The 25,097-nt window shown below is 41.4% G+C and overlaps 1 protein-coding gene across 10 annotated transcripts; it reads right to left on the reverse strand.

Moving 5' to 3' along the window:
* ppfibp1b (PPFIA binding protein 1b) lies at positions 1-22,700 on the reverse strand. 10 transcript variants are annotated; one of them, XM_028958377.1, is made up of 30 exons: positions 22,555-22,700; positions 15,627-15,712; positions 14,270-14,475; positions 13,175-13,261; positions 12,918-13,031; positions 12,655-12,786; positions 11,562-11,654; positions 11,268-11,360; positions 10,691-10,808; positions 10,480-10,524; positions 9,546-9,607; positions 9,340-9,421; positions 9,092-9,231; positions 8,497-8,597; positions 8,220-8,273; positions 8,048-8,108; positions 7,946-7,978; positions 7,414-7,585; positions 7,140-7,172; positions 3,892-4,030; positions 3,656-3,787; positions 3,283-3,433; positions 3,083-3,194; positions 2,894-2,982; positions 2,405-2,527; positions 2,192-2,317; positions 1,877-2,065; positions 1,598-1,771; positions 1,269-1,334; positions 1-960 (listed from the first exon to the last, which is right to left on the reverse strand). In XM_028958377.1, exons 2-30 carry the CDS (start codon positions 15,688-15,690, stop codon positions 874-876), a joined length of 3,078 nt encoding a protein of 1,025 aa, XP_028814210.1. In that variant the 5' UTR covers positions 15,691-15,712; positions 22,555-22,700; the 3' UTR covers positions 1-873. The 10 variants fall into 10 exon arrangements, with proteins under 10 accessions (XP_028814210.1, XP_028814216.1, XP_028814213.1 ...); XM_028958383.1 differs by lacking the exon at positions 11,268-11,360; XM_028958380.1 differs by lacking the exon at positions 10,480-10,524.
* Positions 22,701-25,097: the final 2,397 nt, after the last annotated feature.

Here is a 25,097-nt window from a genome sequence, read left to right on the forward strand (position 1 = left end):
TTTTGACAATGATCTTTCTTTTAATAATTTTATTCACCAGATAAAAATGGGTAAGTGGACACAGTACACAAACCTTTGCTATTGTTTAAAAATAACTGAATAGTATTGCTTGAAGATGCTGCAATTGTTTCGTGTGTGTGTGTGTGTGTGTGTTATATAACGTGTCAAGTTCATGTTTAAAACGATAATAGAATTACTTTTTCCTGTAATAACAGTATCCCGATATTATTATTGATTTCTTTGTTAGACAGCATACATAAAAAGAACATGGCTTAAATAACATGCAATGACATTTTCACAAACAGGCAGTATGATGCACAGTAATGCAGACGTTTTTTGAGAGAAGGCATGCAAAAGATACCAATAAGATACCAACTGCCACGCTGTGCATGAGAATACGCAAAATGGGAAACATCTTTGTAATAAAAATTAAGAAAATTTCAGTAGCAAAACAGCTTTTAAGCAGGGCATTGTTGTTCTGACATCAATACAATAATTCTTCCATATAGGTATCACACTGGAAAGTGTCATGGTGCTGTTTGTACTTGTAACAACTTGTAACAAAAACTAGCTGAACTCTTTTTAATAACCAGGTGCCAATGAAAACAAAAATGGTTTCACTATTATGTGCACATCCCATTTGCCTAATTTGCATAAAATACTGCATCCTATCAGCAGCTCACAGATCCACCTTGCACTGTGCATGTTGAAAACAACGTGGCCGTACAAACGTGCCCTCGGAGCTGCCATCAGTGTTGGCACTTGTGCTGAAGGTGTTGTTAATGCAGGTTGGCATGGTCACAGGAATATTGACAGCTGATTGGCCCAGTCATGTGTGCTCTCAACAGCACTTTGGGCAGGAGGGACTAAGTCTCACACGTTCGAGTCGTCATCTGTTACGCTGGGGTTTGGCGAACTTGCAGACAGCTCCTTAAAAAATTCGTCATCTTTCAACATACTCTGTAGAAATAAAAAATGGAGCCTTTAACAAAAACATTTTGTGAAAGTGAAAAGTTGTCACGTGACACAGCACCCAGTGCACACAGTGAAATTTGGGCTGTGCATTTAACCCATCCGCTGAGGGAGCAGTGTGTGGGGTGGCACCTCGGCCACTCTGGATTCGAACCGGCAACCTTCTAATTACGGGTCAGGTTGCTTACCTGCTAGGCCACCTCTGCCCCTTTGGACAATCTAAACACTTGCATATAAAAATAATTCCACATCATAATATTTTATGTATTAAAAAAAGGGCAGTAAAATACGCTCACCGTTAAATTATTGATTCCTTCCGAGAAAGCTCCAATCTGCCTCACAGTTCCTTCTGAGTCCTCCATCTATTGAGAGATTGAGCATCTATTGAGAGCATTGCTATAAAACCATGTTTATAGTCTCTTCTGAATGTTGTCAAACTTTAGAACAGAAAACGAAAGAAAGAATGAACTAAATTCTGCAGTTCTGTGGTTCTCCCGCTTTGACAGGTCTTCACTTGCAAATCTTGGACTGATACCTACAGTTATCAGTCTTTGCCATATTAGATATTCAAGTAATAAATTAGGTACGTCTTTTGAAGTTGCCCATGTTTTATTGGCCACGGTACCTGGTCAAGTCGGTCCAGATCATCGTCGTAGATGTGCAGCTCCATGCCTCTGTAGCCCTTCTGAAAACTGCGGCCCTTGGGCATTTCTACGTCCATTGGGCAGACATACTCCTCACTGTCCTCCTGCCTCTTCTTTCTCAAGCTTCCGAAACTCCCGAACGACAGTTTTCTCGGCTAAGAGTAACAATAAGCAGTGTTTGTTTTTTTTTTTTTAAAGTTAGTTAGTGGTGTACTCTAATTGACATATCTGGTTAGATGTGCGAGGAGTGCATACAGTACCTTGACCTTCGTGGTTGCTGTGAGCAGGGTGTAGTCTGGGTTCTCCACACACAGCTGCTTCTGCTGCTGTGCCTCACTGCCTACCAACAGGCTAAAGTGTGTAGCCAAGTGCCTCCTAAGCAGCGTCTTATTCGGAGGAATGTTAAGCAGCAGGGCCATGGTCTCTACATTGAAACGTGGCTCCAGAACCTGGATGGGCAGATACAGAACATGTTAATGCTGTTGGCTTTGACATTATATATATTTTGTTCAGTGTATTTTGTATAAGATGATTTGCAACATGGCTGTTTTCATATAATATTATGCTGCCCTCACCATGAGGCCTCCATGTACCCCACTGCCCCTCAGATTGGGGGCATACTCAGCCAAATCCACTGATCGAAGCCATTCCATCACTCTGTGGTTGGTCCACTGGCAAATCTCTGCAGGACTGATGTTATTCTGAGGACAAAGAAGTAGTCACTTTAACAAAAACCCCTTTTGATGAACCCATGGCACATTATGCATCAGACTTCATCTGTACCACACCTCATCAGACGGTCGTCGGCGCAAACAGTTGGGCTCATAGTTGTTGAGGCGGAGCACCTGAATAGCCCTCTTGATGCTGAGGTGGTGGAGGACACTTCCCACTTTTAGTGATAGCAGGTCATCCTGAATAGGTTTTTAAAACAATAAACAAATAAATAAATAATGTATATTAAAATAAATAAACAAATAAAAAGGTTAAGATAATAGGGACACATGTACACCACCCAGGCCCCACTTAACAAATTTGGAACCCTACAAGATTTTAGGTGGCCACCTTGCATCCAGGAGCAAATGCATTTTCTTTTGTTTAATCTCACTTGTGTTATTTCATAGTGCCATGTCTTTTTTGTTCTATAATTTATAAAATGCAACACCCAGTAGGTGTGTCCAAACTTTTGACTAATAAGTGTATGTCTTTAACATCTTACACACTTGCGCATATTCACATTAGACATCCTCATTCTTGTTTCTCAGGAATAGGAAACTCACCACAGTCATGTAGTGAAGCATCCGGCCATCTACTCTTCCCTCATCAAACTGGGTCTTATATTGTGGCAGGCCTATGTCATCCAACCACCCTGAGTGGAAGAATGAATCAGATGGACAAAGTTCAGAATACTGTTACAGAAGAAATACTGTATACTGGGGGAAAAACAACAAAAAAAGGTTCTTCCTCACTTGTCACCCAGTTGTAATCCAGTTTTCCCTTGTTGTCATCCTCTTCTGAGCCCAGAGCCTGGACTGCCAGCTGCAATTTCTTCCTGTGTAAAGGGAGCTTTATACCCAACTCCTAGGAGGAGAAAAAAAATGAGAAAATATAAAAACACTTTGTATTAAAAACTTGGGAAAACAAATTCTATTTTCTATCACCACCTCACCCTCTCTAAGTCCTGCTGTGAGGCCTGAAGCAGCGTCTGCCCACTAGAGATCCACTGGCGGGCCAGACTGACATACAGACCCAGCCCCTGCTCCTGAAGCCACTCACAAACCTGTTCCCTGGTCCAGCGGGCAAACGGGGTGTCCAGGTCACTGCAAAACACAAGAATTACCTAAAAACTGTGTACACTGCACTCACTGTGTTACGTGAACTTAAAATATAACAATATAACTGGACATTTTCTATTATAATTATTCAATCATAAAAAAAAAAATTTCTAGTACAACTGTTTTAAGCACATTTGCAAATAAATGGATCTGAAGTGTTCATCTACAAGATAAAGAGTTCATAAAACCATGGTTTTAAAATCAAACCTTTTAGTGTTCTGCAGGTCACGTGACCAACCTAGCCGTGGTCCAGCAGTGGCCCTGACTCCTCCTCTCTTAAACTCTGACTCAGACAGGTTGTCATCCAAGTTAAATGTGGTAGACTGGCTCCTTTTCAACCTTAAAAAATAAAAAGGTTAAGTTTAATAAACACTTTTAAATTGGAATACTGCTAAGCCAGTTAAAGTAACAATTTGTGTCACAGGTGACTATGGTGTACATACTTTCCGAAAAGAGCTTTGATTCCCTTTGACTTCTTCTTGCCATCATTTGATGAGAGTGTGTTTGTGCTCTCATGGTCTGTGGACCTCTGTGGCAGGCCAGCCAAGTCCAGATGGTCTGTTCCTTCTCGTTCTGTCTCAGCTGTATAACACAGAAATACAAAACTTACCACAAAGACTAAATGTAGTCTTTGCCACAATTCCAGACATCTGCTGGAACCATGAGTACCATGGGTCCCAGATAACACAAAGAGAAAACAGGCAGGAAAGTAGGGCTGCGTGGTATAAACAGTATGCAATATAAATTTGGCCAACAGGAGAGATTTTGATTATACTGGCCTACGGCAGAATTATCTGCTCCTCGTGAGTTTTCAAAAAAATCTATCTATCTATCTATCTATCTATCTATCTATCTATATATATATATATATATATAAAAAATCAAAAATTACTAGTAATCCTTAAATCTAGAGTTTCAATGTTTTAAAAATAATGCAGACCCAAAGGATAAAATAAAACAAGCCTTCAAAGGGACTGGATGATAAAATATGAACAAGCATAGTGTTAAACATTACAGTTGAATATAATAAAATTTTAGGATTTTCTGTAATCACTCACATCATAAAAATACCTGGTATTTGGATGTGACAGAAAGTCCACTTTCAGTCGAACTGGCCAGATATTTCTTTATCTGGTACACGGTTATGCTATATTGATGTATCTGTAAAATGTTTATTATACAATTTCCTGCTGCAGTGCCTTTGATATGGACAAATGTTACCCTTTCAAACACAGTTACATGTACATGTACCTATCAATTCATAAACAGCAGTATATACCATCTACGGTTCCATTTATATTGCAAAATTTTACGTAATATCGCACAGCCCTTGAGAAAAGTTCAGAAGATCATGCAACAAAATTCGAACGGCTGATTCACAGTTGTACACCATAGATACTGTAGTTATAGAACAAACACAGACCCATAAAAGTGATTCAGACTATCCTATTTAGGTTCTTATAACAGTGTAGGCCACTGCGTAGGCTGTGTAGAATCCAGGGATAAATATAGAAATATAACTGTAAATCAGCCTTATGAAATTAGAACAGGGGAAAAAAAAATAAGTGTACAAATACAAAATAGCTTTATCACTATTAATGTGTCAAATAACAATGCTGTTTTAAGCATTCATTGTTTTGTAGTTTAGACAAGTGCAAGCAGTCTTCTGTCACCACTCTCTGCTTTAGTCAAACCAAATAAATACAATGATTTGCAACCCATGACTCCTTTGAAACATTTTCACAAATCCCTAAAAGAAAAAAAAAAAAAAAAAAAAAAGAATTCCAACCATAAGCTTTATTTCACTCATCTTACAGAGTTTATACTGAGAGAGCACACATTTCAGACAGAGACTGAAAATGAGACCAAGGCGGAGAATAATAAAAAATTTGCCAATTGCACTGGGGAAAAAATGTTTATCTCAATCAGTTAAATCTGAAACCTACAATCAGCAATGTGAATATACAGGTCCTTCTAAAAAAAAAAAAATTGCATATTGTGATAAAGTTCATTATTTCCTGTAATGCACTGATAAACATTAGACTTTCATATATTTTAGATTCATTACACACAACTGAAGGTAGTTCAAGCCTTTTATAGTTTTAATATTGATGATTTTGGCATACAGCTCAAGAAAACCCAAAGTTCCTATCTCCAAAAATTTGCATATCATGAAAAGGTTCTCTAAACGAGCTATTAACCTAATCATCCGAATTAACTAATTAACTCTAAACACCTGCAAAAGATTCCTGAAGAGGTGACCGGACCCTGAGGAAGATTGTGGATAAGGACCAATTCCAGACCTTGGGGGACCTGCGGAAGCAGTGGACTGAGTCTGGAGTAGAAACATCCGGAGCCACTGTGCACAGGCATGTGCAGGAAATGGGCTACAGGTGCCACATTCCCTGGGGTCAAGCCACTTTTGAACCAGAAACAGCGCCTGACCTGGGCTACAGAGAAGCAGCACGGGACTGTTGCTCAGTGGTCCAAAGTACTTTTTTAGGATGAAAGCAAATTTTGCATGTCATTCGGAAATCATGGTGCCAGAGTCTGGAGGATGACTGGGCAGAGGGAAATGCCAAAATGCCTGAAGTCCAGTGTCAAGTACACACAGTCAGTGATGGTCTGGGGTGCCATGTCAGCTGCTGGTGTTGGTCCACTGTGTTTTATCAAGGGCAGGGTCAATGCAGCTAGCTATCAGGAGATGTTGCTGATTTCTGCTGAAAAGCTTTACGGAGAGGAAGATTTCTTTTTTCAGCACGACCTGGCACCTGCTCACAGTGCCAAAACCACTGGTAAATGGTTTACTGATCATGGTATTACTGTGCTCAATAGGCCTGCCAACTCTCCTGACCTGAACCCCATAGAGAATCTGTGGGATATTGTGAAGAGAAAGTTGAGAGACGCAAGACCCAACACTCTGGATGAGCTTAAGGCCGCTACCGAAGCATCCTGGGCCTCCATAACACCTCAGCAGTGCCACAGGCTGATTGCCTCCATGCCACGCCGCATTGAAGCAGTCATTTCTGCAAAAGGATTCCAGACCACATATTGAGTGCATAACTGAACATGATTATTTGAAGGTTGACTTTTTTTTTGTATTAAAAACACTTTTTTTAATTGGTCGGAAGAAATATGCTAATTGTTTGAGATGTTGGGTTTTCATGAGCTGTATGCCAAAATCATCAATATTAAAACTATAAAAGGCTTGAACTACCTTCAGTTGTGTGTAATGAATCTAAAATATATGAAAGTCTAATGTTTATCAGTACATTACAGGAAATAATGAAATTTGTCACAATATGCTAATTTTTTTTAGAAGGACCTGTATAGTGTGAAAATGCATTCAACTAATGTGAGAAAGGAATTTTAATTTGTCTACAGGGTTCCCACTCTTAGTTAGATATAATAATAAATTATGGGTTAAAATATGTTCAATATTTAAAATTTTATTTACATTAATCCTTTAACCCATGGAAACCCTGTATCCAGAAGAAGGTAAGGCTTAGAATAAGGGTCAGTAGAAAAGGTCACAGTCAACAGTTCTCTGAGCATCTGTAATATTTTCCTAAATATTACAATGAGTTTGGTTAATGAAACGTGTTCTGAAAGGTTCATATCACATCCAGCTGAGCTTTGCAGAACTCCAAAAACACCATGATGCAGGTCTGGTTCTGGGCCCATACTGTACCTAGCATAGGGGCACTTGCACTGCGCCCACGGTCTTCACCCAAACACACACGTCACGCCAGCAGACGACAGGAACATAGAGGACATAATGCATATTACAAAGTGGAGGTGGTAAATCCACAGTTTGATATATACAGGAGATATAAAAGGAGGGAGACAACACATTCTCAAACGAAACAAGGTGAGATGCACAGTAAGGTGGCATGTAGCAAAATGTACCATACACCTGATTAAGTCCTTGAATCCCCATCATATCATGTGTGACAATTTCTTACCCAGGTTTGGGGCACTGGCTGTCCTCTTGCCCCCCTTGAGTTTGAAAAAGCCTCGGCCGAATGATGACCGAGCCTTTTTGGAGCCAAAGCGGTCATCATCCGAAGCTCGAGAGGAAGTGGGAGACTTGGGTGGGAGGGTGGTGATTTTGTTTATTTCTTCAAAATCTTTGCTCTGGAATATATGTACATATATACACAAAACATACATATATATATATATACATACATATACACACACACACACACACACACACACACACACACACACACACACATATATTTTTTTTTTACATGGACACTCTCTCCCTCTCTTTCTCTCTCACAAATTAAAATCTTTAGACACAATAATTTCAGACATAAGTATATTCTACCAAACTCTGAAACCACCATATGGACACCAGGGGATTTCCTGCCATTCAAAACAAACATGGACTTCCTTTAAAACATATGCTAGCCTTCAGATGGGGAATCCAATGAACAGATGTTTAGAGACTGAGCTAAAACACAGAAATTAAGACATTAGAACACTAACCTCTGCTGGCTTCTTCTGCACTGATAAAGGCCTCTGAGTGAACAGGGAGCAAATAATAACATCAGTAAAGGAGGCAAACATGGGAAAGAGAGTCAGACTCACTTTTTCACTGTCACTGATGTCCAGGTGCTCCAGACTGTCTGTCTTGGGGAACTCTGGGGAGCTGTGGTCAGAAAAACATCAGAAATGTGGTCCTAAACAGACACACTCTACACTAAGACCTGCCACTAACAGATGGGAGGGCTCTAGAGCCACTCAGGACACGTATACTCACTCTGATCTGCTATTTACTACCCTCTCCAAAGTTGACATCTGTGGCTCTACAGAACTGCAGGGGACAAATGGGAAAAATGTTGGAATGCTAATGTGGCTAAGCAGCACACTGGGGCTTTATAGTAAGCTATCCTCCCTCTGGTATGGCTATCCCACTACCACCACTACAACAGTAATCTAGAAATAAAAAGGCCAAAGACACAAAAACAAAACACCGTACTGTTTTAAGGTAGAATTTAAAATTCAAGGAGTCATGCAAAGTCTTCATTGATGCCCACCTTCCTGCTGGCACCGCATCCTGCTCAAGGCTCTGCTGTACATCAGTGCAGGTGGCAGGCATGGATCTGAGAGAGATAGCCTGCAGTGCTCCAGAGAAAACCTGGAAGAAATAATTAATATGATGATACGCATCAGCCTGGTAAAGGTATTCAACTGGCAATGCCATGGCATTCTTACGTTGAAGCTTTGCTTTTTAATTTTTTCATAGTGAAACAGATACAGTTGAAATCTGTGTTGCTGTATTCTTTTTTAGAGTACACACATTTACAAGTCAGTTAAGGACAAAACAAGCTACATTCTTCATAATAAATATATTTTTCTGAATCTGAATCACAGTTGTACTTGATACAGTGGTTGGCCTTGTGAGTAAGGAAACAAACCCATAATCGGGTGTTATGGGTGATGGATTAAATGCAGGGGACACATTGTGTTGTGTGCACCGTGAGTTGTACAGCAGTGTTTCAAATTTGACAATCACTTCACTTTACTTCACAAGTAATCGTGATTCTCTCAATTAAGCTGTGGCCTCAAAAGCATGTCTTACTGAGAGCCAAGCAGAGTGATTAAACATGCCCCCAGCAGAAGCGGTCTCACCTCCTCTACGCTCATCTCATCTCTTTCTCCTGCGCCGGGCCTGCCCGGCTTATCAGACTCCATGGCAACAGAGACAGATGTTGACACAGAGAGGGAGCTGTCACTGTGGCTCTCATCACTCTCACCATCTTTCACTTTATCTGAAGGGAACGACAAGAAGAGTGGGTGGGGTCTTTGATTTAAAAAAAAAAAAAACATATGCAATTTTTCCCCACAAATACCAATTATCTAAACAGACGGAAATGCACCTTTTCTTCCTGGCACAGACATTATCTCCTGCACCTTCTTGTATTGCATGAGTGACTGACGTAGGTCTTCAATCTTGTGGTCCTAGGAGATGCCCAAGTGAGATAATCATTAGCGTGGTATATATATGCCACTGTATAATAGGGTTCATGCAACTAAACGGTAGGAGAAACGTGGATGTGGTGGAACAGATAAGACACTGACAGACCTTCTCCTCATTAGCAGCCAAGAGCGACTCCACTGCTTTCTTCATTCTCTGCACTTCCATGTCTGTGAGATGAGAAAACAACCAGTAAACAAAACTTTAAGCTGAGCAGAACCAATGGTGAACAGGGAATGAAACAAGACATAAAAAGGCACAAGGCAGTTTTTTTTTTTGTTGAAAAGGAACATAAGTGAGCTCATCCACGGCACGGCTGCGGTTCCTGTGGTCTGGGTCACAGGGACAAGATGGTTAAATGGGAGAGACAGTTTTGTTGATTGAGAGGATGAGGGGATGGTGAGAAGAGAGGTGTTGGGAGAGGCTCCAGAGAAGAGAATGTGAGGGCGGTGGTCACTCATGGAGAAAGATGTGGATGCAGGGGACAGATATCAGTTGTGTGAGGAGGAGAGGGCAGCTGACATGCCAAGAGCCACCAGACACACCCTCCTAAGGATATTTCAATAGTTTACACTTCTGGTGTATCAATGATTGGTTTGTCATTCCATGTTCCATTATGTCCAGTGTAAACAGCAGAGTAATTTTATCTAGCAAGTGATTTTCTATCACTATGATCTTGACCATAATTAAATTCTTGGAATGGCACAAAACCTCAACTGCTGTTTTTGTCCAGATATGCACTGCCTCTCTTTGTAATGCAAATTAAATCTAACTACAAGCTAAGCATGATCAAACCAGCAAAGCACCTTCTCATCATCCAAAATGAGCTAATTTCTCAGGATGAGTGTATTTCCCCTGAGTGGCAAAGTGGAGAAAAAAAAAAAAAGCTCTCCGTGGATATTTGTAGAAGATAGCTGGTGAAAGAACATGCCCACACATGCACTATTATGAGGGCAGGTGAAAGCAGGGCAAAACAAAAAAAATGTAAACAAATACAATGAGCAGACAGGTACGTAACCAGGAGAAGAGAAAGCCTCCTTACGTTTCTCCTTCAGCCTCTTTTTATAAGTTTCCTCCGTGAGGGAGACTGTGCAGGACAGAATCATAACATAAAAATGTTCTGTATCAAGAACAGTTTGAAGTGATCATGATTAAACCGTGAGTGAACAATGTGTCATGAGATGGATGGATGGATCCTTTACAGGCTGGTAGAGTGAGTGAGTAATGGTGGCGGGGATCTCCGCACGACCCACCTCTGTCTGTGCAGTCACCCCCCGCGGGGATAGCAGCTCTGGAGCCGGTCTCATCTTGCAACCTCCTCAGCTCCCCGTCTCGACCCTCCAGCTGTTTCCGCAGGGCAAACAGGTCCTCCTTCTCAGCACACAGAGACACAGACACCGTTACAGGCATAGAGGACTTCACTCAATAGCATTCTGTTCATTAAGGTACAACAAAAGTAGGAAATATTAGTTCTCTTAAGTCATTTAAACAAAACCTATGAGTCCCTGTTTACCATTTCTGCCTGAAGCAATTTTAACTTTAATACTTTCAGAAGGGCATAACATAAGTTTAAATCCTAGATTTCAAAACCTGTTTTATGTTCAAGCATATTTCTGTCAGACAATTCAGAAAGCAGGGGTCAGGTACAATGAAACCTTAAAAGGAACACCTTAACTCTCATTCAAAACAAATGCTTGAAATAAACGTATAAAAGTACATTTTTCATGTGTGATGAATTAAATAAAAACTAAAATGCACAAAAACTGGGAAAACTGGAGGGGAAAGTGGTGAACCTCAAACACAACAAGAATCACCCTGAGAGAGGCAGACCTTGAGAGCCAGGATTTTGTGCTCCTTCCTCTGTTTCTCATATTGCATCTGGCCCATTTTGATTTTCAGGCTAGAAAGCTTGGCCATTAGCGACTACCAGGAAGAAAGTTTAGCCAAGGAAGGAGAGAGAAAGAAGACAGATGAGAATTTCTCTAAAAAGGAGAAGAGAATTAAGATGATTACATGTCGACTAGAATAACAGAAATGGAAACAGGAGGAAGTAGGAAGACCAACATGTAAAGCCAGCAGAGAAATAATAATAAAATAAACCAAAAAAAAATAAATACAACTCACTTTTGTAGATTTTAGCTTCTTCTCATACTGTAATCTTTCACCTTCCATTTCACTCACTCTGTATCTCAGATCATTAATCTCCATTATTAAACTCTGAGTAAAAATACAGAATGAACATTATAAGCATGATCATATACAATATTTTATAAATGCCTGTCTTAAATAACATCTTTCCATATTCTCTACATACACTGAACAAAAATATGGTTTATGGTAAAGAAATGAACATTCATTTCACAAGAAACAGCTCTGATAGCCATTCCTGCGGTCAGCATGCCAACTGCATGCTCCCTCAAAAGTTGCGACTTCTGTGGCCTTGTGCTGTGTGATCAAACTGCACATTTCAGAGTGGCCTTTTATTGTGGACAGGCTAAGGCACACCTGTGAGGTGGGATGGATTATCTCGGCAAAGGAAAAGTGCTCACTATCACAGACATAGACAGTGAATAATATTTGAGAGTAATGGGTCTTTTGTGTATGTAGAAAATGTTCAGCTCATAAAAATGGGAGTAAAAAGAGTTGTGCTTATATTTCTGTTCAGTGTACATTTTGGCAAAGGCTCAATGGGAAATTGACACATGCTAGATTTGGGCTTGTTTACTAAATACACGCCAAGCCGCGGCCAGCAGCTGTAGGTCAACACCCACATTCTAGGAAGTCCAATATTCCACTTGCTATTTTTTAGAACTATAAATCTACACTTGGATATTTGGTAATAACTACTCTCCAAGGAGGAGGAAAAAGAGGAGGAACAGGAAAAAAAAAACTATTCTTAGCAGTCCTCTTTTTCAAGGCACCAAACTGAGAAAAATCCTGAACTAAAGAGATTGGAAACGTTGACAACTTTATCAACAGTTCTTTAATTCATGCATCCAAGACTGTGTTTTTTTGGGGAACAAAAGACAGTTAAAAAAAATGAACACCAGAAGGAATAAAGAATTTGGACAGATTTGACCTCTTGAATGCCATGGCCCTGACACTTTGTAGCTCATCCTGTTTTCTGGTTCCAACATTGTACAGCTCGTGCAGGCTTTCAAGTAAAAACTCATTCTACGTTTTCCCAAAAGTCTCCATGTGTGGATTACAGTCATACCTCACTGTCCCTGAACTGTTCATCAAAGTCTAGTCTCTCTTTATCCATGGCAGCCAGCTTCAGCTTCAGACTGGAGATCTCTGCCATCAGCTCCAGTTTTTGGGTCTCAAGGGCTGCTCGACACAGAAGCTCCTGGGTGTAATATGGATTTAATAGCTTAATAAAAACATCTGAAGTACTAAATAAAATCCTATCTGACAGGAAAAACATGGAAAACCAGCCTGTTGTGGACATTTATCAGACAAATTTCAGCGCAGACAAACCTGCTGTAACATTTCTTCAGTGGCATTCAGTTTCTCACGGTGTTCATCAAGGCACAAATCCAGGTCCCTTATCTTTTCTCCCTGAGCCTCCACCTGGTCTGTCAAAACACTTACCTGTTCCAAACAATGAGATATTTCAGTATATATTATATCTAAAAATTAAAAATATTTGACATTCAGGGTGTATTATTGCAATTGTATTTAAAAACATGCACAATGCACAGGGAATTTGTGATAATTAAATTTGATCAAATTACCTGAAGCACAAGGGATTCTTTGTCGCTTTCCAAACGGGCAAGTCTGTCCTGATATAGGTCATTGCTCAGAGGAATGTGCCCATTAGACTACACATAAACATGAGATATACACATTTCACACACTTATTCATAAAAAAAAAAAAAAAAGTCAGTCAAAGAGGTTCTACTGATCCTGATCAGAAGGTATGATAGTAATGAACAAAAAGGTTTTTTTCAGCCGTTTAAGGAAAAGACCTTAGAAATGCTGTAATCCAAGTGAATTTCTACACATCGCTTGTCCTAAAAACATGTCCTTAAATGGAAAATAAACTACTGGCAATCTCACTGCAAACACTCTAGTATTACATGCATGCTCTGGCATTTCCCTGGAATTGAACCACTTTTAATTAAATTGCATTTCTAAACCAAGACTAGCCTACAACCGGCAGGAAAAGATATATATATATATACACACACACACACACACGATAAGAAATGTAACCAATCAGTGAGGGGTTATATTCTGTAATAAGTCACCGCACTGCAATTTTCACTGTTCATTTTCTGCCCACACTCACAGAAAGAAACACGCTGACTACATGAATGCCATGTGAAATAAATGTGAGAGTAGAAAACAAAGCATGACAAAAAAGAATAGAGAAATAATTACACTTTTGAAATATTTGTATGTGTCTAAAACAAAAAAAGGGCAATCTAGTAGTCGTTAAACTAAACTATTACTTCCATTAGCGGCTAACTCCAGCCATGACTCCTGTTCCAATGAATATAAATTCATGACATTTACTGAAACTAAAATATTACCCAGGAGACTCATCATAAATAGTAACTAGCCAAGTATACTGGAACCAGAAATGAACATTTAAAAGGAAAAATGCCTGTTTTTAGAACAGATATCCCCAGATAACATTAAGAGTTGTACACATTACTAGCCTGCAGCTATAGTTCCACCACAACTTATAGCACATGGCACACATTTCACCAAGCAGAATGCAAACACCCCCTTTCTAGCCACATAGCAACGACCCCTAAATTAGAAGGTCTAGACGGACACATAAGGGGGTAAGGCGAACCGGTAGTGGAACTAAGGAAACGCACCAGGTGCCCCTGCAGCCATTCGACCAGGCTGTCGGCGGTGGAGTCTGGGATCTGGCAGCGCAGGCCGTCCCTTTCCTCAGAGTCCATCATCTCCAGCACGCCACGCAGATCCTCCAGCAGATGCAGTGCTCGCAGGCCGCCCATGAAAGGCGACGTCGGGGACTGGCAGTCAAAGATGCCGTTGGAGTAGTCTAGAGCTTTGGAGCCTAAATGGACATAGATCTATGATTTTTAATTCTAACATAATACAAACCATAACAAACATAAAACAGGTTTTAAAATAATATTAAAAATGTTTCGCACAAATTTGTTTGGTGAAAATAGTGAAATTATATGCTGACATTCGTTAGATCCAAAACAAACTTTTTGTTGATGCTCAAATTAGCATTAAAGCATTAAACTATTTTTTTTTAGATGATCGGAGTTAAGGGAAAATGTCTACTGAAGTGCTAAACTTTGTGCAGTTTAAAAGACTGCATATTGCAATGTACTTCAAAGCAATGTGGTGCAAAGGGCCACAGTTAAATAAGAACCTCAGATCTAATCAAACGTTGAAAGGACCAAGCCCTGTGGCAGAGAATTCCCTAGAATTCAAAATTCAAACACAGTGCTGCAGAGAACTCAGCCAGGATCCAGGCTCCTCCATCAGGTGGGATGGGGAGGTTTATTAATATAAAAAAAGTGAACTAAATTAGAGGGCCCCATCAAGAGTCAGAAGACAAGAAGCCCTCTGACATTCAGAGCTATGGCACGACACCAAAAATGTATAAAAATGTCAATCGTCTGAATTTCCCTAAAACAAGGAACTGCTCTTTCGGATAAGATAAGATGTGAACAGCCCTTCCTACTGGGAAACTAGGCGACGCCTTTTTACATTTCACCCCCCCCCAGTTTTAAAGTACATGAAACACATATGTACGGCGGCTGAAAAACTATTTCACTGTAGATTTTTGTCTTTTATGGACTGCGTGCCAGACAGTGAACATGGACGGAACTATGCCAGTCCAGCGGGAACCTGAGGACATCATGTGACGTAACTGGAATGGAAATGTCAGTTCTATAATAAACCAACAACGACACAAAATGTAAAACTAACGGTTGCGTTATGTAGCATAAAAACATTTTTTGACAAGATTCTGTTTTGCACAAGACCTCCTCTTGAAAGTATCAGGGACCCTGACCCATAAAGCAGCCCCATTGTGTCAAAGAGACTCAGCCACTCTTCTGAACTAGTCTAATTCAGTAAATGGCAGGAGCCTAAATGCAGGAGTCTTCAGCAGAGCACCACAGGGCAAGTCTATTCCAGCAAAGCTGGGAGGTGGCCTGACTTTTACAATGTGGAAATTTTTTTTTTTACCTGCAATGATGCCATCCATCTGCTCCAGGGCCGCAGCCAACATGTCACTGGCGTCTGACATCATCTTCAAAAAGTTAGAAGAAAACCTGGAATACAAAAACCAGTCAGGAAAAGTAAAAATAAAACACCAAAACCCGACACTTCACACACAGTTAGATCTTATCTCAATGTACTAATTAGAGAGTGAGACCTCCTGGAGTAAAACCGGCTTAAGTGTGCCGCTTGGGGCATAATGACAGAAGCAGGATTTTTAAGAGCGTGATTTGCTCTTTTGACTTTGCGAGTGAGGAATGCATGCTGGGGGGTGGGGGGGGGGCAATATCAAGAAGTGTAAACTACATATGGTCAGCGGTGCATCGCAGTTCTTTTCCAACAGCAGTTCTCTGAAATACATCATAATTAGCAGTTTAGGCAATAAGCCTGTCATTTTTGGAGAGCCATTTGCCCAGAACAGAGCCTATATACTGAGGCAGGCAAGGAGGAAGGCCACACAAAATAATATACATCATTCTCACAGAATATAATGCACAAAAATTGAGCATTAAGACCAATTATAATCATCAGATTCATTAAATATTTTTTTTTATAAAGTCTGACAGACTAAGGTAGGGTAACTTGAAATGGACCTTAAGATAAATAATGAACATATTAGTAATAACAATCAATTAAGCTAAATAATGTGCAATATTTAATGTTGCAATTGCTGATCAATTGTATAGGTTAGAAATGAGTAGGCATGTTAGAAAATATAAATCCAGCAATATATCCTGATATTTCACAGAGTGATATATCAACACAGGGACATCAAATATCAATATTTTTGTATACACATCTAGTGCTGTTGAGTGGTTTGTTTAGATAAGTTAGCAGAGATGAAAACCAGCATGAATCTACAACCTCCACTCCTGTAGATGGCGCTGTACCGCTCGGTACTTTGAATAACTGCTTGGCATTTCAGGCGGAATAAAATTGCCAAACCTTACAGACCGATCACATATTTCAGCTGTTTTTACATTTTCAGCACACTTTGGCAATAAACCCCCCTAGACATTAGCCTAATTTTTCAGCTCTTATTGATAATATTTTCATAAGTAAAATCAATACTCCTTCCACAATATACACACAAAAATTATTAAAAGCACATTTTATTAATCTAGTGATATGCCATAATGTCAACACATGCCAACATGGCAGCTCAAGGTTGCAGCGTATCGTGTTTTTCTTTCAGTCTTTTTGTGGGTGTGGTAACTATACATATCTGTACATTGTGAGCAATAATATTTTATGAAGTATGATGTTTTCATCATTTATATGATGTTTGATTTGTTCATTATTTATTCTTTAATTCTAAGGCAATAAACGGATATTCTATTGTATCTTATTCTAATAAATTCAAAGAAACACAATCCAAGTGTGAAAATATTACCAAGGTTCTTGACCTGTTTGCTCTCCATCAAATTGCACCACATTCACCTGGATAGCAACCGAACTGGAGTTAACAGATATATATATTTTCTCACTCTGTCCAGTTCAGATCCTGGAACTCAGGGAATCTCCTTCGCTGGCCCAAGGGTTGTTAAAATGCCAATGAGCACAGCTAAAATCCTAGCTGGCTCTCAGTTAGTCACGCGTTCCCCTAGGTTACGCGGTCAGGCTCACACAATTACACATAAAAGTTCAAAGAATGATTGTGGGATGTTTGTTTGACAACTAGTGAGGATGCATTGTGGGACTCTTCTGGAGAGAGGTCCCAAACACACACAAAGTCTCATAGTGGCATTCCTTAGAACAAAAAAGCTCACTCACTCCCTCTCACACAAACACACACACTTAGTCTTATTACAGTCCAGATCACATTACGTAAAAATGCACACCAATTTTAACTCTTGCATGAGGGGGAATTTCAGGTGATTTAGAGTGGGAAAAACGTTTTGCTTTGCAATGGAAAATAATTTTTTTGATTTATTAGGTCACTTGAAATACAAACTTCTCCTACTACTTTACTTTACTTTACTTTATTTAGCAGACGCTTTTATCCAAAGCGACTTACAAGAGGAAGACACCAGCAATTCTCGTTCGATTTCTATAGAATATTGAGTTTACAAACTAAGAGCCCTGATAAGGCTCAGACTTGTCAGTGAAGAGCATGCTCAGAGATTGTTAGGTGCTAGACGAAGAAAAATTATAATGTATTTATACATTTTTGTATTGTTTGTGCAATGTGTACGCATGTGCGTGTGTAAGTGTTAGATTTGTCTGTAATATTTTTTGAACAAGAGGGTTTTCACCTGCTTCTTAAAAGTGGTGATAGTCTCGGCTAGTCGTGTGGAGGAGGGCAGGTTGTTCCACCAGCCAGGGACAACAACGGAGAACAGACATGATTGGAATCGGAGACCCCGTGAAGAAGGAATTTTTAGTCTCGTACTACTGAAATTGCTGCGATAGAAAATAACCTGCCAACAACTGGAGGATTCTGACTGTCCATCGCCACAACTTTCAGAATTACGTATTACGAGAGGCAAGTAATTTTTATCAACATTTCAAAATTCTTTGCTTCATTTTAGAGTAAATCTGTAATTGAAATCCATCCGCAGTCCTGTATAAGAAGGATGGTTTGGCTTTGATGAGTCTTTTTATGTGTTCCAGACGGCACACCTGCTGAAAGCACAGGACCACTACACTGCTCACCATGGAGACAAGCAGACCCTGCGAAATGGCCAATCAGACAAGATTATACCCGTTCCTTTCCGTCTGCATTGCACACAGCCTATTTTAAGGAACAAACGGCTTCTTCATTGCTCTTCGTGATGCGGCACATTGCAGGAATGACTGGTTCTGCTGGGTGAGGGCAAATCTCTTTATTTGTCCAGCTGTCTCACAATTGAGGAGAGTGCACACGACATTTAGGTGCTGACTGGGGATGGGGGAGTGAAAGGTGTTTACTTTAAGGAAGAGGAAAAAAAGAAAAAAGAAGAAATAATACGAACCACCCACAACCAGTCACATGACCTAAAGCTTTCTGAAGCACAGCTTCATTCAGAAAGACACAGAAGACTATTCAGAGAGTGAAAGCGAGAGAACAGAAGACCACATGCCAGTTCATTTCACATTTATACTTTAAAAGCTGGCTGAGCATTTCCTTCATACCTGCTTCAGCCAGCGTGGATGCATGATTTAATGCTGAAGGTACTGAAAAGGTGGAAAACGGCCAGAGGCCACGTTTTCCCAGTCTCAGACTGCCATACCAGACTACACTCAAGGAGTCGGTGAAAATTTGCCAAGGTCAGGGACAGATCAGGTGGTGTTGACTGCAAAATGTACAGCTGCCTGAGGCTGCAGGTCAACGTCCAAACCGTAAGAGGGATATTTTGGTTTGGTAGCACGGTCACGGTCAAAGAGGAGCACAAAAAAAAAAAAAAGTGTATTTGAGCAAAGCAAACAGAGGGCAACAGACATTGTGCTACATCTTAATGTGTGATGTATTGATAGTGGTGGGGGGTTCAAGCTTCAAAGAGTCCATAATGAGAAAGTTGGATGTTGGGCTCCTCCCATTGTAAAATGTGTCTATAAAACCGTAATTAACGTTCATGCTCTGGGTATCTGAAAAAATTACATTGCAATAAAAAGGACAGGATAGGTACTTCGTTGCAGCTCAGACAAGCTCTAGAAATTCTTGTTCTTATCTATTTAATTCTAACGCTGAAGACATACACTACCAGTCAAAGGTTTGGATGTACCTTCTCATTTATTAATCTTGTTTTTTTTTTTTTTTACATTACAGAACAAAACTGAAGACACAGGACCATGTAATAACACACAAAAGCCTCCTCAAAGCAGGGAGCTTCTGCTTTTCTCCACCACATTAAGTTGGACAACGGGGACACTTTCTTCCCATTCACTCATGTTCATGAGCATCTCATGATGCGGCTTTTGATGAAAATAGTGAACAAAGCATGAAGATAAAAAGAGGAGACTCTGGAAAAAAAACAGACTCATCAGACCTGCTACAAAAATACTAAATATGTTTCTTGCATAGGATTCTTCAAAATGGCTCCAACTTAGTCTCCATAACAGCCACAGAGTATGGGGCGTCCAAACTTTTCACTTTTGACCGGCAGTGCACTCGAAGTGACACCAGCAGATGATGAATCAGGCTCTAAATCTTTTAACTTTTCCCATCGATAAGAGAGGCGAGCATTGGCGGAACGTCGAGCCTCCTGGGAGCGAGAGCTACACTCGTCTCAACGCCACGTCTAAACAACACGAAACAGAGCCCCCCTTTACCCAAACAGTTGCAGAAGCGCAGTTCGTGCCAGCATCCTGTACAGCTGTCCCCACGCAGCCACGGGCATAAAAGAAGCCTTTTCCGCCGGCTCATCCCATTCCGCGCTCACAGGCACCGCAGAGCAGAGAGAGACTAGAAAAGCGCACCAGCCGCCGGTTAGCACCCTCTTCAGGAACGCCCGTCACCGCTAAGTACCGGTTGCTTCGCGTCGCAGAAGCACGAGGGGCTGGAATTTCCTCTGTGAACTTGGAGACAATGGTTGCCGGCCCTGGACAGCGATAACACGCGGGTTACCCCTGTGAAGCTCGGGTTGCGCCGAAGCCATGATCACGTGAGCGGCATCGGTAGTGGCAATCACAGCTTTTCAACAAAAGGCAAGAATTCCGTGCATTCCCGGGCAGCACGTCTAAAGATGTTCTGCTCACGAAGAGACCCGAGGCCGCCATCATCGCTCACAAAGTGAAAAGAGCAATTCATTCCAGATGGAAAGTCAGGAGATTTTTTTTTTTGCTTTTATATCGGTCTTAGTGGTTCCCTAATACTATATCTGAAGTCTCTGTCCAAAATACAGCCGTGGTGCAGAATTACAGCCACTTTTATCGAGTCACACGATGAGATTTCCCCTGGACGCGCCGTTCCTGGGTGTGTGTGCTTGAAATGCAAATGAGGATAAGAACAGCCAGGCACAACCAGGAAGTTGTGTCTGCGTTTTCTCCAGAAAAAAAAAAATTTTATTAACCCACTGGATCTTCAGCAACTCGTGTGACTGAAAAATACATTTGTGCTCGTTTTTACGTACATGCAACTGCAATGCTTTGCATGTTTTCAACCCATGACTGTGGGTGGAGTTACTTTATTAGGGGAGGGGTGGGAAATTCTCTCGGCGGACAAAGCATGTAAAGGGGTAGGTTACCTTTCCCCTTATGACGACATAAGCGGACAAATTCCGACAAATTCCCTGAATGGTGAGTGGTGGTCTAGCTGTTAAGGAAGCGGCCCCGTAATCAGAACCGGTTGCCGGTTCGAATCCCAATCCGCCAAGGTGCCACTGAGCAAAGCACCGTCCCCACACACTGCTACCTGGGCGCCTTCCCACTGCTCACTCAGGGTGATGGGTTAAATGCAGAGGTTAAATTACACTGTGTGCTGTGCTGCGGTGTATCACAAGTGACAATCGCTTCACAATGGCCAAAGCACTCTTTATACATATCCCCATTTCTAGCCACTGCAGGAGCATAAACAGGCCAGGGGAACTCTTATCAAATGTTAAATAATCTCACAAAGTGAAATTTTCATAATAGTGGACCTTTAACTGTTGAAAATAATGGGTTTACAACTTCGTTTGCAACACACCGGTCACTTGAAATGACACTTATTTCACAATTCGAATCCATTATGAGCATAATTCTTGGAAATTCAGCAGCTAAGGTCAATTCCAGGGGCGTCGGTGACGCGATCTTACACCAACGTGCCTCCACTGCTCCTTGGAGTAAGACACACACACACACACACATTTGTAGTGGCTGATCACAGGTCAGAACACCTGCACGAAGACGCCTCGTGAGTCACAGTTGAGCTCGGGATACAAGTCAGCGCCGTCTTGTGTTTACGACGGTATTTAGCCTGTCAGGTCTGGGGAGGGGGGAAGGGAACAAAGGCCTCTACTGATGAGTCAGTTGGTTCTCCAAGGGGTTTTGGGTGCTTTCAGCGGGGAAGTCACCAGCCACCTAGTCCCCCCTGCTCGTTTAAAATTAAATTAAAATGCGACCGCAGGCAACGAAAGCACGAAAAGCGGCTTCTCCGCTCCATCTGCTGAAGGGGCTCGGGGCGACCGGCCCGTCTCCTCGCACACGAACGCGCGTCCTGCTCTCGACCGCATGTGACGGACAGAAAAGGCTTCCCTGACGGAGGCTGGAGAAATCTAGCCGTCAGGTCACGTGTCTCTGTAGAGAAGAACATTCTGAATCTATATTTAAAAAAAAAAGAAAAGGTAATTCCCAGGGAAGTATGACACCAAAGCAAATATTATGCAATCTATTACGCGGCGTATTCAAATGTCAGGCTTAAGGTTGTCCCCTGTGGCAAGGCAATGTTTACGACTAGTACTAGATTTCACAGAAGAAAGAAATTAGCGCATGCAATGCATTTATATCAACGGGGAAATGTGTTTTTACTATTTTTTTTTTTTTTTTTTTGTCCATTTCACACGGTGCCTCTCGTCACTGCGGGACAGCGTCGCCGTCACCATCACGGTCCCCGAGGGGCTCGACGGACGTGACAATGCCAGCTTGTCACTTCTCATCACGCCGGATTCCATGTGGAAGGCCCTGCCCGGTCGAACACGCACAAAAGCGCACGGAGCCGCGGGCGCCAGCCTGCGTTTTCACCAAATCCGTGCACATATACACACATACGCGGACACGCGAGGGAATAAACGAGCCAGATTCGCACCGGGACCGCGTGGCGTTTAACTTGTTGACTTGTTCGACCTCCTTCAGTTCGCGTCCCGGGAGTCACGTCGTGCTAGTTTACGCTCCGCCAGCGACTTCTGGAAACGGGGACCAACTTTGCTCCCGCCCGAAACTACTTTTCTCCGACCGGAGTCGTGGAAAAGTCCCGCTAATTACGAGGAACTCGTCTTACCCGGTCTGGGGAAACGCCAGTCCGACCTCCGAGGGGAAAGTAAAGCCCCCCCCCTGCCCGGACGTCTCTTCTCGGCTAGTCTGACACGGCGAGCTCGGCTGGCCGTGCGTCGCCCCCTCTCTCCTGCGCCATGTCGGCACGGCCGGGACGGGAACGTTCTTACGTCATCACGCCCACCGCGCCAGGGCGGGGCGCGACGCCGGTGCCGGTGCCGCGGCGATAACCATACCATATTTATAACCATAAAGCACTTTCACGCAACAAAGGAGCCGACCAAAGTGCTGCACATTTAAATAAAAAATAAGTTGAATTACCAGGAACAAAACAGACATGGATAAAAAGTTAATTAAAAATTAAGAACAAAAGAAACATGCAGCAATTTGAATTAAACAAGGGATTGAATAAAACAGAGAATATTTAAGACAACATGTTAAAAGAGTTAAGGAAGGACTGCATAAGAAGCCACATAAAACACTGCATAAGAACACTGTACAAGAAGCACGTCACACACTGGGTTAAAAGCCAGGGTGTAAAAGTGAGTTTTTAAACGAGATTTAAACACAGTGATCGACGGAGCCTGTCTGACACTGGTTGGTAGGTCATTCCATAGACATGGGGCGGCCACCGCAAAGGCCTTGTAACGCCAAACTGCTTGCAGACGGCAGGGTTTAGTTGCCAGTTGAAGGTGCAACGTGTCCCTAACTCAGCTACACATTGGGGGGTCACCTGTTAAAATAACTCATGTCTGGATCTGTGCAGATTTTCCGTCTCCATGCACACAGGGCTCTGTGGCTGGGCCAACGTGAAGTGTAACTGCCAGGATCAAAAGTGAAATTCTACTTTATTGTCATTTCACCATGTACAAGTACAGAGAGGGATGAGACTGCGCCGCTTCGGGGAGTCGCAGTGTGCAAAAGGACACGAAGCATGACAAAGGACACTGTGCACTGACCCATAATATAGTGCAGGTTGAGACAAACTAGACAAACCAGGCAGACAAGTAGCCGCAATATGACAATATATCAGTGTTTGATATGAAGATAGGATAAAAACATATTAGACCTCAGCATTGTTCTTGTAATTTGTCTCACAGCGTTAGGACTTCATTCTCGTAATTATATGGCTTATGTTATTAGTATTAGTTTTTTATTTTTTCAGAACAAACTAAGGATATATTGTAAATACTGATAATGAACATAACGTAAACCAGCATTACTGGGCCTTTACAGAATCGTCCAAATGTGCCAAAACTCAGAACATGTTCCATGAATCTACTGTTTCTGCAATCTTTGTATTTTCTGTGTAAATTTATATTGTTTTACTGTTGTTCCTCGCTTACCTACTTGGCCAATGAACATTCTGAATGTGATTAAGCAGCTAACACACATCAGGCACTGACAGAGTTTACTGTTCAGTTCACTGACTTACCTGAGGACAGTTCTTTCAACAGGACTAAAAAATATGACCTGGGGGCAGCTTTACCAAAGAAAAACTTGACAGGCCTCTTCAGGCCACTGCTAGCAGCTTGCTACCTCCACAAAGTAATATCCAGATGTATTGGAGACAATGTCAAAAATGGCGCTCATCAACATTACTGCATTCTTGTATTGCTCCTAAACTCAATAGGTCATATAGTGTCGTTCTTTGCCTTGATGATTAAGTCATTTGGAGTAGAGTCAACATTTTGAGAATGACACAAATACTAGTTTTCACAAAGTTTGCAGCTTCAGTGTTTAGAGATCTATTTGTCAGTTGTTTCTGTGGTGTACTGAAGTAGAATTACAAGCATTTTAAGTTGTAAAGGCTTTTATTGTCAATTACATCAAGTTTATTCAAAGAGTGAATATTTGTAATTGGCCTTTGCATGCTGTCAATCCGCTTCTGGCCCAAATCCTGCCTGATGGTGACTCATTCCTTCGTAATCAGTACTTGGAGTTTGTCAGAATTTATGAGGTTTTGTTTGTCCAACCGCATCTTGAGGATTGACCACAAGCTCTCAATTGAATTTCCTGGCCATGGACCCAAAATTACGATGATTTCAAGCATCACCCTCCTTTTAAAGCATCCAGTCTGCTATTCTAACTCAATCAGCATGACAGGTTGATCTCCAGTCTTGTGTTGGAGATCAACACTCTCACTTATTTTAACGAGAAGATCGCTGAAATGATCTCAGCAGGTCCTTTTGTTGCAGGGCTGAAATGCAGTGAAAATGTTTTTTTGGAATTAAGTTTATTTTCATGGCAAAGAGGGACTGTGCAATTCATCTGACCACTGTTCATAACGTTCTGGAGTATATGCAAATTGCCATAATAAAAATGGAAGGAGCAAACTTGTGAAAAACAGTATTTGTGACATTCTCACAACTTTTGACCATGAGTGTATTACACTTCTGATATCATTGTTTATATTTCCAGTCACCTTCTCATTTCAGAAATTTGAGATCCATGTACTGTCCCTAAAACACATGGCAAGGCCCATCTTTGCATTGGTAAAAGGATGAATTGTTCACACGCAACAATTCTTTGAAACAAATGACAACGTCC

Source organism: Denticeps clupeoides, chromosome 17, assembly GCF_900700375.1.
Source record: "Denticeps clupeoides chromosome 17, fDenClu1.1, whole genome shotgun sequence".
In the NCBI taxonomy this organism is placed as follows: domain Eukaryota; kingdom Metazoa; phylum Chordata; class Actinopteri; order Clupeiformes; family Denticipitidae; genus Denticeps; species Denticeps clupeoides.